At 45.6% G+C, this 15972-nt stretch overlaps 1 protein-coding gene across 1 annotated transcript; it reads left to right on the top strand.

The window, feature by feature from the left end:
• Window positions 1-6377: 6377 nt before the first annotated feature.
• Window positions 6378-14546, top strand: LOC121859026. The gene is made up of 8 exons (XM_042355691.1): window positions 6378-6425; window positions 7451-7641; window positions 9280-9374; window positions 10252-10401; window positions 11230-11322; window positions 11977-12081; window positions 12985-13110; window positions 13385-14546. The coding sequence occupies exons 2-8, from the start codon at window positions 7467-7469 to the stop codon at window positions 14360-14362; spliced, it is 1722 nt and encodes a 573-aa protein (XP_042211625.1). The 5' UTR covers window positions 6378-6425; window positions 7451-7466; the 3' UTR covers window positions 14363-14546.
• Window positions 14547-15972: the final 1426 nt, after the last annotated feature.

Raw genomic sequence — 15972 nt, 5'->3', positions numbered from 1 at the left:
CCAACTTTCCCGGAAAGTAGATATTTCCCATTTTCTATGATACAAATTTCCTGTTTTTTAGATAATCTACTTGCAAGATTAGGTAATATTTCCCAAAAGTCGATAATTTACTTCCAGAAAAGTCGATAATCTACTTTCCGAAAAGTAGAAAAATCTACCGAGTAGATAACAACTTTCCCGAAAGTAGATATTTCCATTTTCTATGATACAAATTTCCGTTTATGATAATCTTCTTTCCAAGATTAGGTAATATTTCCCCAAAAGTCGATAATTTTCTCAGAAAAGTGATAATCTACTTTCGGAAATGTAGAAAAATCTACTTTTCGGGAAAATGAATAACCAACTTTCCCGGAAAGTAGATATTTCCCAATTTCTATGATAGAGGTAGAGGCACCAGGAGGGGTAGAGGGCACCAGGGTGGGGTAGAGGGCACCTGGAGGGTAGAGGAAACAGGGGAGGTGAGGGCAGTATGGGAGGGTAGAGGCATAGGGGAGGTAGAGGGACCAGGGGAGGGTAGGGGGAAATGGGAGGGCAGAGGGAAAGCAGGGGAGGGTAGAGGGATGGGTGGAGGGTAGGGAGAGTGTGCTCAGGGGAGGGTAGAGGGCACCAGGGGGGGTGGAGGGCATGGGGGGGGGGGGACCAGGAGGGGTAGAGGGAACAGGTGTTTGTGAGGGCACTAGGTGTGAGGTGGAGGGTGCCAGGTGTGGTAGGGGAAATAGGAAGTGTGGAAGGAACTAGGGGGGTAGTGGAACAGGGGTGGGGTAGAGGCACCAGGGGTGGGTAGAGGCAAGGAGGTGGGGTGGGGAACCAGGTGGAGGGAGAGCGTGGGAGTGTGATGAAACAGGGTGGTGAGGGCATGGGGTATGAGGTTGGGGGTAGGGAGGGGCTATGGGGAGGGTAGAGGGACCAGGGTGGGTGGTGGGAACAGGGGGGGGTAGAGGAACAAGGAGGGTGGGGGCTACAGGGGGTAGAGGGTACAATGGGAGTAGGGGAAGTAGAGGTAGAGGGTAACAGGGGGTGGGTGGAGGGCCAGGGGAGATAGAGGCACCAGAGGGTAGAGGAATGAGGGTGTAGAGGGCACCAGGTAGGGTAGAGGCACCAGGGGTGGGGTAGAGGGCACCAGGGGTGGGTAGAGGCAGGAGGGGAGGTAGAGGGTACTAGGGGGGGTAGAGGTAACCAGGGGAGGGGTAGAGTGCATCAGTGGTGGGTAGAGGGCACAGGGAGGGACAGGTTGGGCAGAGGCACCAGGGGGAGAGGGCACCGGGAGCGGTGCAGGGCACCAGGGGTGGGGTAAAGGCACCAGGAGTGGGTGGAGGGTACTAGGGGTGGGTAGAGGGCACCAGGGGTGGGAGAGGGTACCAGGGGTAGAGGGCGAGGGGGGTAGAGGGCACCAGGGGTGGGGTAGAGGGAAACAGGGAGGTGGAAGGCACCAGAGGGTGGAGAGGCACCATGGGAGGTAGAGGGCACCAGGTGGGTACAGGGCACCAGGGGGGTGGAAGGCACCAAAGGAGGGTAGAGAGCACAAGGGAGGTAGAGGGCACAAGGGGAGGGTAGAGGGAAACCAGGGAGGTAGAGGAACCAGGAGAGATGGGAAGGTATCAGAGGGTGAGGGCACTAGGGGAGGTAGAGGGAACCAGGGGGTGAGGGAACCAGGGAGAGGATAGAGGCAGCAGGGAGAGAGGGCACCAGGGTGGGTGAGGGAACAGGATGGGTGAGGGAACTAGGGTGGGTAGGGAACCAGGGATGGGTAGAGGGAACCAGGGGTGGGAGGGGAACCAGGTGTTGTGGTGGGGCACCAGGGTGGGTAGAGGGCACCAGGCGAGGTAGGGGCACCAGGGTGGGTGGAGGGACCAGGTGGTAGAGGACACCACGGGAGGGAGAGGGCACCAGAGGAGGTAGAGGCACCAGATGTTGGTGGAAGGCACCAGGGGGTAGGGCACCAGGGGTAGAGGCACCAGGGTGGGTAGAGGACACCAGGGAGGGTAGAAGGCACCAGAGGAGGGTAGAGGGTACCAGATGTCGTGGAGGGCACTAGGGGGGTGAGGGACCAGAAGGTAGAGGCACCAGGGAGGGTAGAGAGGGCACCAGGGGGGGTGGAGGAACCAGGTGTCGGTGGAGGGAACCAGGGGAGGAGAGGGCAGCAGGGGAGTAGAGGGCAGGATGGGTAGAGACAGGTGGTGAGGGAACCAGGGACAGGGAGAGGGGAGGGAGAGGCCAGGAGGGGTAGAGGAAACTAGGGGTGGGTAGAGGGAACCAGGTGTCGGTGTGGGAACCAGGTGGTAGAGGTACCAGGTGAGGGTAGAGGGCACCAGGTGTGGGTAGAGGCACCAGGGGTGGGGTAGAGAGGCACCAGGGAGGGGGTAGAGGCACCAGGGGTGGGTGAAGGAACCAGGGGAGGGGAGGGCACCAGGGAGGGTTGAGAGGGTAGCTAGCGGAGGTAGAGGGCACCAGGGGAGGGTAGAGGGAACCAGGGAAGGTAGAGGCACCAGGGGGTGGGTAGAGGCACCAGGGGGGAGAGAGGGCACAGAGGGGTGAGAGGGCACCAGGGGGGTAGAGGGGACCAGGGGAGGGTGAGGGAAAGTGTGGTGGGGTAGAGGCACCAGGGTTGGGGGAGGGCAGTGTCGGTGGGGCAGCAGGAAGGGGTAGAGGGCACCAGGGGTGGTGGAGGGCACCAGGGAGGGTAGAGGCACCAGGAGGAGGCACCAGGGGAGGGGTAGAGGCACAGGAAGGGTAGGAGGCCTGGGGAGGGGTAGAGGGCACCAGGGGTGGGTAGGGGCACCAGGGAGGGTAGAGGCACCAGGGGTGGGTAGAGGGCACCAGGGAGGTAGAGGGCACCAGGGAGTGGGTAGAGGGCACCAGGGGAGGGTAGAGGCACCAGGGGAGGGTAGAGGAACTGGGAGGTAGAGGGCACCAGGGGAGGGGTAGAGGGAACCAGGGGAGGGGTAGAGGGACCAGAGGGGTAGAGGAACTGGGAGGTAGAGGCACCAGGTGTTGGGGAGGGCACCAGGGGGTAGAGGGCACCAGGGAGGGTAGAGGGCACCAGGGGAGGGGTAGAGGAACCAGGGAGGGTGAGGGCCAGGGGTGGGGTAGAGGCACTAGGGAGGGTGAGGGCACCAGGGGGGTAGAGGCACCAGGGGGGTAGAGGCAGTGTGGTGGAGGGCACTAGGGGAGGGTAGAGGGCACCAGGTGGGTGGAGGGCAAGGTGGGAGGGCACCAGGGAGGGGTAGAGGCACAAGGAGTCAGGAGGGCACCAGGATGGGTAGAGGGCACCAGGGGAGGGTAGAGGGACCAGGGAAGGGTGGAGGGCACCAGGGGTGGGGTAGAGGGCACCAGGGGTGGTAGGGTACGGGTGGAGGGCACCAGGGGTGGAGAGGGGCACCAGGGGAGGTAGAGGGAACCAGGGGAGGGTAGAGGGTAACCAGGGGTGGGTGGAGGACCAGGGGAGGGTGGCACCAGGGGAGGGTAGAGGCCATGAGGGGTGGGGGAGGGCACCAGGGGAGGGTAGAGGGCACCAGAGTCGGTGAGGGCACTAGGGGTGGAGAAAGGCACCAGGGGAGGGTAGAGGAACCAGGGGGTAGAAGGGGCACCAGGGAGGGTAGAGGCACAGAGGTGGGTAGAGGGCACCAGGGGAGGGGTAGACAGAGGGGTGAAGAGGGTACCAGGGGGTAGAGGAGAAGGGGGTGGGGTAGAGGGACCAGGGGAGGGGTAGAGGGAACGAGGGGTGGGAAGGGAACCAGGGAGGGTAGAGGGCACCAGGAAGGGTAGGGGCACCAGGGAGGGTAGAGGGCACCAGGGAGGGTAGAGGGCAGGGGGAGGGTAGAGGGAACCAGGGGAGGGTAGAGGGAACCAGGGGATGGGTAGAGGGCACCAGGGAGGTAGAGGGCACTAGGGGGTAGAGGGCACCAGGGGAGGTGAGAGCCAGGGGAGGGTAGGGCTGAGGGGTGGGAAGAGGCACCAGGGAGGGTAGAGGGCAACAGGGAGGGGTAGAGGACACCAGAGGGGTGGGAGAGGCACTAGGGAGGGTAGAGGGCACCAGGGGTGGGGTAGAGGGCAGTAGGGAGGGTAGAGGCACCAGGGGTGGGGTAGAGGGAACCAGGGAGGTAGAGAACGAGGGGAGGAGGGCAAAGGGGGGGTAGAAGGCACCAGGGGAGGGTAGAGGGACCAGGAGGTAGAGAAACCAGGGGAGGTAGAGGGACCAGGGAGGGTAGAGGGCACCAGGAGGGTAGAGGGCACCAGGGGAGGGTAGAGGGACCAGGGGAGGTAGAGGAACCAGGGGAGGTAGAGGGACAGGGAGGTAGAAGGGCAACAGGGGTGGGTAGAGGGACCAGGGAGGGGTAGGGAAACTAGGGGTGGGTAGAGGCACCAGGGGGGTAGAGGGAACCAGGGGAGGTGGAGGCACCAGGGAGGTAGAGGCACCAGGGGGGGGTAGAGGGCACCAGGGGAGGGTAGAGGAGAGGGTGGGGAAGAGGGCACCAGGGGAGGTAGAGGGCACCAGGTGAGGTAGAGGGACCAGGGGAGGGTAGAGGGTACCAGGGGAGGGTAGAGGGCACCAGGGGAGGTAGAGGAACCAGGGGAGGGTAGAGGGTACCAGGGAGGGTAGAGGGCACCAGGGGAGGGGTAGAGGGCACCAGGGAGGGTAGAGGGCACCAGGGGAGGGGTAGAGGGCACTAGGGGGAGGTGTAGAGGACACCAGGGGAGGTAGAGGGTACCAGGGGAGGTAGAGGGCACCAGGGGAGGGTAGAGGGCACCAGGGGAGGGTGGTAGAGGGTACCAGGGGAGGGGTGAGGGCACCAGGGGAGGGTAGATGGCACCAGGGAGGGTAGAGGGCACCAGGGGAGGGTAGAGGGCACCGAGAGGGTAGAGAGGGCACCAGGGGAGGTAGGGTGAAACCAGGGGAGGGTAGAGGGTACCAGTGGGGGGTAGAGGGCACTAGGGGGAGGGTACAGGCAGAGGGGTGGGAGGCACCAGGGGAGGGTGAGGGCACCAGGGGTAGAGGGCACCAGGGGAGGGGTAGAGGCACCAAGGGTAGTGGGCACAGGGAGGGGTAGAGGGAGCAGGGGGGTAGAGGGCACTAAGGGGAGGGGGAGGGCACCAGGGGAGGGGTAGAGGCACCAGGGGAGGTGAGGCACCAGGGGTGGGTAGAGGGCACCAGGGGGTAGGGGCAGGGAGGGTAGAGGGCACCAGGGAGGGGTAGAGGACACCAGGGGAGGGTAGAGGGCACCAGGGGTGGGTAGAGAGCACCAAGGGTGGGTAGAGGGCATCAGGGAGGGAGAGGGTTCAATGCAAAGTCGAGTCGACACCCTTTGTGAGTAGGTGTTAGCTACCCCTTTGTGAGCTGGAATATGGCAGTCGATCCCGGCTTTGCGTCTCGTCGTCATGTGATGGCAGTTAAGGAGGCCCAGATTTCTTGTATGTCCACTGGAGCGTTTTATTGGATATGCTGCCACATCTGGCGGCGTCCATCTTGCCGACGTTACTGTGGCCTTCCTGCTGAGGTTTCAAGGTTTCACTGAGCCTTTCTCTACCGGCGATCTACCACATAGTCTTGGTGCTCTCCCTTACTGGAGAGCAATGTTCGGTAAGTTGCCCCGGCTTCTATATCTCGATGATGGCTCGCTCAGCAATTACTGCGACGAATTTGCTCATCTGCAGGCATATCTGAAATGGCAGAGTAATATTATGTTGTGATAACTAATGCAGGCTTTTATATTGTAGAGTAAATTAATGGTATTATTAACACCTAGGTTAAGTATTATTACTCTGACATAACGTTTTGGTAAATCTTTTAGGATCAACTGCCCAAGAAACCCTTCCTATTTCATGTATTCATAGTGAACTGCAAGTGGATCCTCCTCCCCCCCCTCCCCCCCCAAACCTCCACAACCACTGTAGAGTAGAACATTCGCTGATAATCATCATCATCATCAAGATTTAGTTTAACCAGACCACTGACACCCATTTGAGTCTCTCCTAGGACTGGCCAGAGGGATTAGTTAACATATAATTAGTCAATATTTTTGTTTATATGATCCGATAATATTTCAAGTAAAACAGAAAACTCAATAACTTTCCCGAGTAAAAAACTATAACTGCTTTATACCGGCGACTGCTGTGCTCTGTTAAATCAGCTTGTGTCCGCGGTCGCTGTTTAACAACAAAACAATATGGTGGATCATGTTAAAATAATATCACGAATAAATTGGTCAACATTTTATCAGCGACATAAATCTTAATATTCCCAACTTAAACCCCAAACCAACACGAGCAATAAATATTATATTATTCACTAGGCTAGATGTGATTACTTTTTTGCCTTTTAAATTAGAGAAAAAATACAAAACAGTTTAGTGATATGGACGTGGTGCTTATTTAACATTACTAACAACAATACAAGCTTGTATTCAAAAGGTCAAAATATATGTAGGGTGAGTAAAGAGGAAACAATTAAGTTAACTTTGCTTATTCTCATGAAATATTGAGTCTCTTTCGTCATCTAAGGTATTACTAGTGTTGGTGGTGTACAGACAATACAAGTTAATGAAGAGATGGCTAACAACAGGTGGAGTTAAAATACCATTTATTTTTTCCCACTTGTTCTTATCATTATAGTAAGTATTTTAAAAGAGATAACTATTTTAATTATAAGTATTTTTTTTAGTTCTCTTTATCTACAATGATAAATCACCTGCTCGGTCCAAGTGTACGCATACTTTGACAATGATGCATAAATTACACCAGGATTCCATGGTACCAGATATCACAATAAGTACTGGTTGGTTAGGTTAGGTTCTATTTGGTTCTAGAAAATATTGCCTCTTTTAAAATACTTACTATAATGATAAGAATATCTGTGGTAAAAATGAACGAAACTGAACAACATCTTCTGGTGGTAGCCATTTCCTCCAGGATTACCATAAAGAATAAAAATAATAATTATTATTTTTTTTATTATTATTTGTCCTAGTAGGCTTTGTCCCAGGTGACTTTTGTCTATGAGGCTTTTTTACTACACTTAGCCAAAGCCACCAAGAACAGGGAGGTACTACTGCCTGGGAAGATATTGGAAGCATAATGTGTTGTCTAATGGTGACCAAGTCTCAGGTTGATGATCTGACTTTCTGCCTCATTTACACACACAATTGCAGGGTCTTAATTGTTTCACTTTTTCCGCCCCCCAGGCCTTGATGTGGGTATATGTTAGGATACATGGGACAGACCAACCGCATGAATGGCTAGTAAGCTGATAAGTGGTTCAAATGATGATAAAGAAAACAATAATTGTATCAGTGTGAAATACTATAGTGTCTGCACCGTCCAATGTTTAGTGCTTCACAATAGCTACATAACTCTGGACTCTTACTCGTCTCTTTAGATCCTACCATAAAAACAAGGCGTTGATATTGTGCATACATTTTACAGTACAACATTGGCAAGAGATTTTTTTTCCCAGGATACAGATGGTATAGATGGGGTCCTCTGGTGATGACCCTGATATAGATCCTGGCACCGAGGATGAGGTGTCCGAGATAAGGTTACAGATGTCAGGAAGAAGAGGTGGCTCAGGTGAAGAGGGAGAGGTACATGAAGAAGGGAATAAAGAAAATACCAATCCTGAGAGACCAACACAGACGAGGGTCACAGGTACAGTGTAATTGTCTCTCTTATGATTTATACTTGGAACGATTTTCAATATATCTCGTCATGCTTGTAGCTACAAATTTAATACCCTCTCATCTACTTAAAAGCAAGTGTTATATATTAAACAACTAAATAGAAAGTAATAAGTTATTTGCTTAACTTGTAAATACTGTACTATACAGTATAAACTAAGTTTCTATAAAAGAGTGTATTATTAAGTAGATTTGGCCCTTGTCTTTGAAACTCTGGTTGTGTTTATTATGAATTAAAACATTACACTAACTCGACAATCACATTTCGATAATTCAGGATAATTCTCTACTTTTTGTTGATGTAAAATCACTAAGAAAATTTTTTGATTTTATAAACTAACATTGAAATACGTACATGTACAGTTGGGGACAAGAGTTCGCTCCCCGTGGTGAAACTGAGTCACGGGAATGAGTCTCCAACTGATTTACCCTGACTGTTTCATCTCATTTGGGTCGATACTGCTTCCTTTTAGGCGGGAGCGAACTTTTGACCCTGACTGTACAAACATTCCATGATTCATGAAAAGGTTGGGTTCCATTCCTGAAAAACCATTTGTAAATATTTTTTGGGGGAAGTTGGAGCACATTTTCCCATAGGCTCCCGTTATGAAAGCTGATATACCCTACATTTTTATGAAAGAAATGCTTCTCCAAAACTTCTTTTATATTTGATAATTTTCATTTCCCTGGATTGTAACCTTGAGGGATGAATAGGTTCTAACATTTTAGAATTGGTACTGTACTTTTTTTCTTCACTTAAATCAGGCATGGGCAACCCACGGCCTGTGGAGTAGTCGAGATATTGTATATAATGTGGCCAGCAGGTCAGGTAGATACAGCCAATTTATGGTAAGTAAAGCAACATTTATTTAAAGAATAATCTTCACACACAATTCGTTACTGATTCTTCACTTAAGAGTAAGTAACTACGAAAATGTAACATTGAAATAAGTATATATAGTCAACAATATACACATTTTAACTTGCGTGAGTTTACGGCCCAAGTTCGGCGTGGTCTCAAGATGTCTTAAATAAAGACAAAAGTTAAGTTGCTCCATTGTTTCCCTTTACCGGTGTGGTTTTATCGAGATTTATCCTGTTCATGTTTCCATTGTGGATCTCCATGATATATACAGTACTGTATATGTAATCATGTCCACCTTAAGATATTTTCAGGTTACATTCAGTCTTTTTCCCATTTATGAAACAAGTCCATCTTAATAAAATGCTGTAATTGTAGAAAAATCATCATAGTCACAGACTGTTTCACTCATCTTCTGTTAAATGCCAAGAAATTTTAACATATTACCTAAAAAATCATTACGATGGATTTGTTTCATAAATGGGAAAAAGACTGAATGTAAACTGAAAATATCGTAAGGTGGACGTGAGGATAAACTGCTTCACTGTCCGTGTTAATACACTACAGTATTAACATTACTTTTGGGTTAGGTTGGATATAAATTTTGGTGGGTTGGCTCGCAGAAAAATACCTAAATTGTATTGCGGCCCATGACTGAGGAAAGGTTGCCCATGCCTGACTTAAATAATAGATTTTCATGTATGGTACAGTACGATAATACTGAATTTCTAATGTTTACTTTATCAGAGACAAGCGAGAGAATCAACAAGGTACAGACTGACAGATTACAGGGTATAGATGACCTCTCGTCAGCCATCAACAGCCTAGATGATCATACGCAGGTTAGCAGTTAAATATATTTTGCAGGGTTAGGTGTACTGTAGACTCGAGAAATTATAAATTAATATTAATTTCTTTTTCATTGTATAAGGAAACATTGCTCTTTGTTTTGAAATGATGTTTAAATACAGTAGTTTTGTATAGTGTGTGTCTTCCCTAGTGTGCACAATAGCCTCCCTATACCATGATCTTTATAGTGCTCTCTAGTTTTCTTCACAGACAATTTACAGTCATATATTTAATTCTTATTGTATGTGTATTGTATTTCTACTGCACTGTTCCCTCTAATGTATACAGTGTTCATTTGTGCCTGACAATATTAGTGTGTACTGTATAGGTACTTAAAGTACTCCATTTCTTAATTTTGTTACCACCACTTTGAGGATGCCATATGGCTTCTATTGTCTTGTCAGTCCTTGTTATATCCACTTTCCAAATTGCTAACTCCCTGAGAATTTTTTTTAACATGATTCATTTAAAAGAGAAAATAAATTTGCCCCAGAAAATAATTATATAATCTACACAGTCGACGTACGGCATTTTTTTTTAATAGCTATGATCGAATTCGCAACGAGCATGTCACTTTTGCATGTCAGTGGTTAAAAAGTTTGAAAGATTTGCGGACACTGTTTGCTACAGGGAGTCAAATGAGGTACAGTACCACAAAGCCATCAAACCAAGAGAGTGAAGACGTCAAACTTGCAAGAGGGCAAATCATACAAGTTAATCCCTGAGCATAATGTCAGTGAATCCACAATGAAGTCCATTAATAGGAATGAGAAGATTAGAAACATCTTTACCTCTCCTATAGTAGAGGAAATTCAATAAAAATGTAAGAATAATTTTCTACTGATCTTTCCTATTTTTTGTTTATCCCAGGCAGGCCTCCAGGAGATTAGAAATTGTGTGGCCAACCTAAGTCGTGAAAGAACAGAGCTGCAAAAGCATGTTAAGTCTCTTTCTGATGAAAAGCGTCATGTCTCAGCAGAGAGAGATAAATATCGAGAGGCAGTGGCACTACTACAGCAGGTACAGTATACACGGTAGTGCAATTGTGCTTGTAAGACTCTGGTGTTTTGTGGTTCTGCTGTGTAATGAGACAGTAAGAATGAATTAATGTTACGATTTGGGTACAAATTTGTGTATGTGTTTGCTCATGATTCCAGTCACCTTGTATGATAGCAAGAGAAGGTATGAAAGATGAAAGAAATATATGAAAGAAGCTTCATCAGCATATAGTAAAGACTGTGTGTGTAAAGTGTAGTTGAATTTATAAAAGTGGATGTGGTACAACAAAGGGATAAATAAATTTTTGGCCGATGGAAGGTTTATTTAGGTTTACATAGATCCTAACTTACCACTAGAACATAATTCCTAAGTGATGTTGCTGTCCCATGTGTGGTCTACCATGGAACAGTCCTTAAGCTAGGAACATGTTAAAATATAGGCTAAGGACCTATGAAAGTTTGTCTCGGCTGGGAATTTGTCAGGTTTGGGGAAAATCCAGGTTGCGGAGTTTTATTGTACTGTACTATACGAATTTAAAAGGAAATAGTCACTAGTGGGAGTAAAAACATGAGCTAAAGTAAATATTATTACCATCTGTGTTATTATTCTGTTTATATTATAGTCTGTTTATTTATCTTTCTGTACACAGTATTTCTATTTCTGTTAATAATTTTGCTTTACTTCATTTCCAAAATAAATAAGGTTAAACATACACTGAGGGAGTTGTGTTACTTCAATGTCCAAATTCCTTTCCAAAATATATGAGTCTTAGTTTAATTCATTTAAAACATACTATACCTTTGCCTAGCACCAACTTAAAACACTAATATGATTTTGCATCTTATATAGGAAGTTACAAACTTGAGAGAGCAGCTCAGTGGCCAGCAACAAGACAATGAAGAGGTGATGAGAAGAATGCAAGAAATGAGGGAGAGAGAGGCGGTGAGTCAAATTTTTGGAAGATTATATACAGTATTGCTTCTTAACCACCTATTAATCAGTACAGTACTGTATACATAATTTTTTTCTGATTCTAGTTTTTTCTACATTAACCCCCCTTAATTCGTACTCCCCTAATTCGAAACCACTCATAATTTGTAATGTTTTGCCTTTTGCAGAGATTTATATACTAGGCAGGAGCTGTGTAGTCCTAGGGTGTACAAATACAGCAAAATATAAATTACCTCAGAAATCTGGTGAGAAGAAACCTTACAAAGATTCCGTATTATTTCATATATGTATACTGTACAGTATAATGGAATTTTTTATATTATTTATGATGCCTCAGGGTGTCCAGTCACTGCATAGTACAATACCTTCTTTATATCTTCTCTATTCACTTTATCTCCTCCTGTCTTCCCTCTAATTTGTGCACTCTTCAACCTTTCCCTCCGTGATATAGATGGTTCCCTCTCTTTAATACACTCGCTACATTCCTCCTGTTAATGCACTTTTTGTTTGGAAAAGTCTTGAAATTACATGTTGATTTTTGATTGGTGATGACTTTATGTGATTGTGATACTATATGTTCTTGAATATTATGTATTGTTGTATATGTTATTGCTGAAGCCATTAATAGCCATATGTACTGTACAGAGACATCTTCAGAGCATTGCGGGAAGAAGTCGCAAGAGACGTCTGGCTCATGATGCTTTTGTGACTTGGAGACGGAAAGTACTTAACAAAAACCACGGCAACTCAGTAAGTCATGACATAAGGTGTTCTCTTAGTTTGATTTCCTCAATAATGTTTATAACTTTCCAATTTTTATGTGGTGTGGATCAGGGGGTACAAAAGCCTCATGGCAAAGGGGAAAGATAGGAGATAGAAAGTAGTGCAAGAGGAACTTAGAAAACAACAGGGAACTGTTGAGACAAGTAGAAATACCAATGTATCCTTGTTCATTTCCCTAATTTGCATATACTGTACGGTACTGTATAAAAGGGGAATTCTCAACCTCTACAATACATCTAAACAAGAAATCGTTGACTTAATTAGACAGACAGATAAGCTAAGCCATTAAACAAAATAAAACTGTCCCACCAATACAAGTTTTGATACTTTCTGTGAGCCAATACTGTATACAATAGCCACACATACTCATCACCAATAAGATATGTCCGATCTTCACAAAAAGTAAACAAACGCTTGCAACTTAAAATTCCTTTGTGGTTTTTGCTGCCTTCTCAACCCTTTGACTATAGGGACGCCACTTTTAATATCTTATTTGGTTAATGCCAGACGATTTTATTCAGCTCATAGGGGAACTCATACACAAGGGGTTAAAGCAAGTGTCAAGACTTCATGGCTGGCCACGAATTCAGCATCGAACATTGAATATTTTGGGGAATGTTGTGAAAGGGAAATGCTATAGAAGAGTGTATATTATTGTAACTAGAGAGAACAGATGATAAGAAATTAAGGTAATTGTCTTGCGATTTCTTGGATGGTGACTCATTGTTGTTTTGTAAATACAGTAGTGTTCGAAGAAACTGGAATGTAAATAAATAGAGAGAGATGATTAGGTTATAATAACCAATTAATTTTTTGCCAACTAACTTGTTCTGTATTGTAGGATAAATAATTTTTGTGTTTTAATTTCAGATACAGATGTTAGTAGAGGAAAACAATCAACTGCGTGCAGAACTGTTGCTTTGTCAAGAGGCAGCCAAGAAAGCCTTTCTTCGCAGTGCTAATGTCTTAAATTCTGAAGCCATTACCATGTTCCAGGTAGGGTTTCACACACAATACAGGTATAAAAGATATTTTTCAGTCTAATAAGAAGTTACAGACCTTATGTAATATTCTTAAATAAATCAATCTTGTAATAAAAACCATGTAGATAACAGCTTGTGAAAGTTAGACAATTAATAAAACATCCAGAAAGAACATAAAGAGGCTGGGGTTGATGGGGGTAAGGTCATAGTGATAAAGTTTTTGAAAGAGTGATAAAAAAGGCAAGCATAGAAGAGTAACCCAAAATACCATTGTGATGTACCCCCAGGATGCAGCCACCCGTCGGCTGGGGCTTGAAGAAAATTCAGACCAAAGTCATTCTTCTAAGTCATCCAGTTGTTCTTCTCAAGGCAGTCAGTGTGAGAAACCAGGTGACCAGGGGGTTGAGTCAGCTAATAAAGAAAATGGGGGGAGGTACAAGGATGGAAGGGACGGCAGAAGAGACGAAGGACAGGCAAGAAGTGAAAGTAAAAGACCAAGTGGTGATTTTAGCCACGTTTATCATTCTCACGGAACACTCAGACAGAATGGTCGCAGTCAGCCATATTCAGCGTCTCATAGGGGCCTGGAACGTGAACACTCAGACTCCCATATACCATCTCCTTACCATAAAACGTACGGAAGAGAAGACTTGGATGATTCTTCACCACCAAGTTCTAGTAGTGAAAGTTTAAGTCATTATCCAAGTATGCACCAGACAGGGGCATCAGGTCACCAAGGATCATTTCACTACAGGCCTGGAGCATCATCACACAGACTGGGAACAAAATACACAGATATACGGGCAGACCAGGGGGCAGTACCAAAGAGAAGGCCGGTTATATCTGACTTTGCTCCAGATTCCCTTCGGCAAGAAACTCGAGCTTATCTGCAGCAGCTGCGCGATGAAAGGATTGTTAGATCCGAGCTTCCACCTGCTTCCAGTTTTGAATCACAACGAGCAACCCAGAGAGTGTCATCTGCACCTAAGGACGCCGCTAAAACCAAATCATGCCAGTGCAGACCAACTAGTGTTAAAGCAGCTGGTACCCCTACTCCCTATAAATGCCCATATTGTACACCTATCCAGAACTCTAGTTTTGGTCATGCTAAAGATCATCCCAAGGCTAATGAACATCCAAGGCTGACCCAAGGCGTCTCCAACCTCACTCGCAATACCATCCTGACTGGTATGAATGCTGATAAGAAAGTTATATACACGCCCAGTGCTTCTACAGTTATTATTGAAAAGCATATTTCTAAATGATTTTTACTTTTATATTAAATATTGGTAGTTAATACACTTACAAAATTTAGTCACCCTTCTTGTTGTATTTTTGTACTGTTAGGGATTTTAAGAAATGTTCGTATTGTAGATACAAAATATTTTTATCATGTTTTAAGAAATATTTCTAGATTGGAATAATAAAGTAATAAATGCTTTAATTAACTGTCTTGGGTTTAATAAACCTGCTCAGGAAACTCCATTGAATTGGTCATGTCAGCGTGACAGTTGACAATAGCCATACAAAGGTTTAATATAGCAGACTAACAGCGATGCTAAACATACATAAGGACCAGTATGAGGCTCTAAATGCTTTGTATCCCTTCTGTACTGAACAAGTGGATTAGCACTGTCCTCCTCCAGTTGGTTTAAGTAGTGTACAATGTAAGCAGGAAGCCCCCTCTACTGTGTTGAGGGCTGTCCTTTTGCAACTTTGAAGCACAGGATATTACCACTAAGGCAGGAAGGGAGGGGAGGGGAAAATGGCCTGAGAGGGAAAACTATACTATTGTAGGTTTTTTAGGTAAACCTTTTTAATTACTCTTAACTTCAGGAAAACTCTAGAATAGGTGAAACAACTTTGTAAGTGCAGCAAAAGGTATAATTACTTCTAAATTTTACAAGGCAACAACTAATAATTTTTCTTATACAAACTAAAATAATATTTTTTCTTGCCCATTGAAGCCATATCTTGTTACAGTGTAAGGTAGCCAGAACCAAAGGTAACATTAATTTTCATCTATGGTAACCAGATTTGTTGACTATGGTGTTTGCTTCCTCAACAACAGTGCCTTTAGGTTATTGGATACTCTTCTGGTTTTCTTGTCAGATTCTGGATACCTTAAGGAAATTACCTGGATGATATAAAGTACACCTGAACAAAGAGAGTAAAGTATATCAATGTTTTTAGTGAAGGGTAATGAAAATATCTCATCTTTGTTTAAAAAAAATATATATACTGTATATATATACATATTTTTTTTTTTGCTTAAATTTCTTTTGGTAGGGAGAGCACTTCATAGAACAGCTATGTTCCTTTTTTTTAAGATTGAAAGAGAAAAGACGGCACAGAGCCACAATGAAAATTTATAATATTATTCAACTCATAGCATTGGTAAAGGGGGTCTAGGGTTCTATATTTATGAACCAAATAAGTTTTTATCACAAACTAGTGGGGCTCTGATCCTACTGTTAATACTGAATACTGTACAGTACACTGACAATTTGATGGGGATACATTCAGTCAGCCAAGGGTCATATATCACAACAAACAAGTTGAGATAAGATCAATATACCTTCTCCTGTGGTCTGAGTATGTGTGAAACAGTTGGGTTTCAAGAACAAGCTGATGGAGATATGGTTATCATATACAGGTACTACAACAAAATGATAAAAATCGAACAAATATTACTCAACAAGGAGGAACTAAGGTTGACAGATAAACTGATATTGCATTTGAAAATAATGGGCCAGAAGGAAGGATTTGCAAAGGAAGAAACAATTATGGAAATATGCGAGCCGAGTTACCCAGTTTTGCCTGGGTGGAGAGACACAAGATTGCACACAAGCATCTCCTACGCTGCCTGCACCTC

Source organism: Homarus americanus, unplaced genomic scaffold, assembly GCF_018991925.1.
Source record: "Homarus americanus isolate GMGI-L3 unplaced genomic scaffold, GMGI_Hamer_2.0 scaffold3139, whole genome shotgun sequence".
NCBI classification, from domain to species: domain Eukaryota; kingdom Metazoa; phylum Arthropoda; class Malacostraca; order Decapoda; family Nephropidae; genus Homarus; species Homarus americanus.
Note: the sequence above shows the minus strand (reverse complement) of the source record. Positions and strands in the feature narration are given on the sequence as shown.

What these genes read in the sequence shown, in the direction of transcription:
- LOC121859026 (XM_042355691.1), top strand. Translation starts at nt 7,467, where the DNA reads ATGGGGTCCTCTGGTGATGACCCTGATATAGATCCTGGCACCGAGGAT. An exon ending in CAGTGGCACTACTACAGCAG is followed by an intron (nt 10,402 to 11,229) that starts GTACAGTATACA and finishes CATCTTATATAG; the next exon opens with GAAGTTACAAACTTGAGAGA. An exon ending in AAATGAGGGAGAGAGAGGCG is followed by an intron (nt 11,323 to 11,976) that starts GTGAGTCAAATT and finishes TGTACTGTACAG; the next exon opens with AGACATCTTCAGAGCATTGC.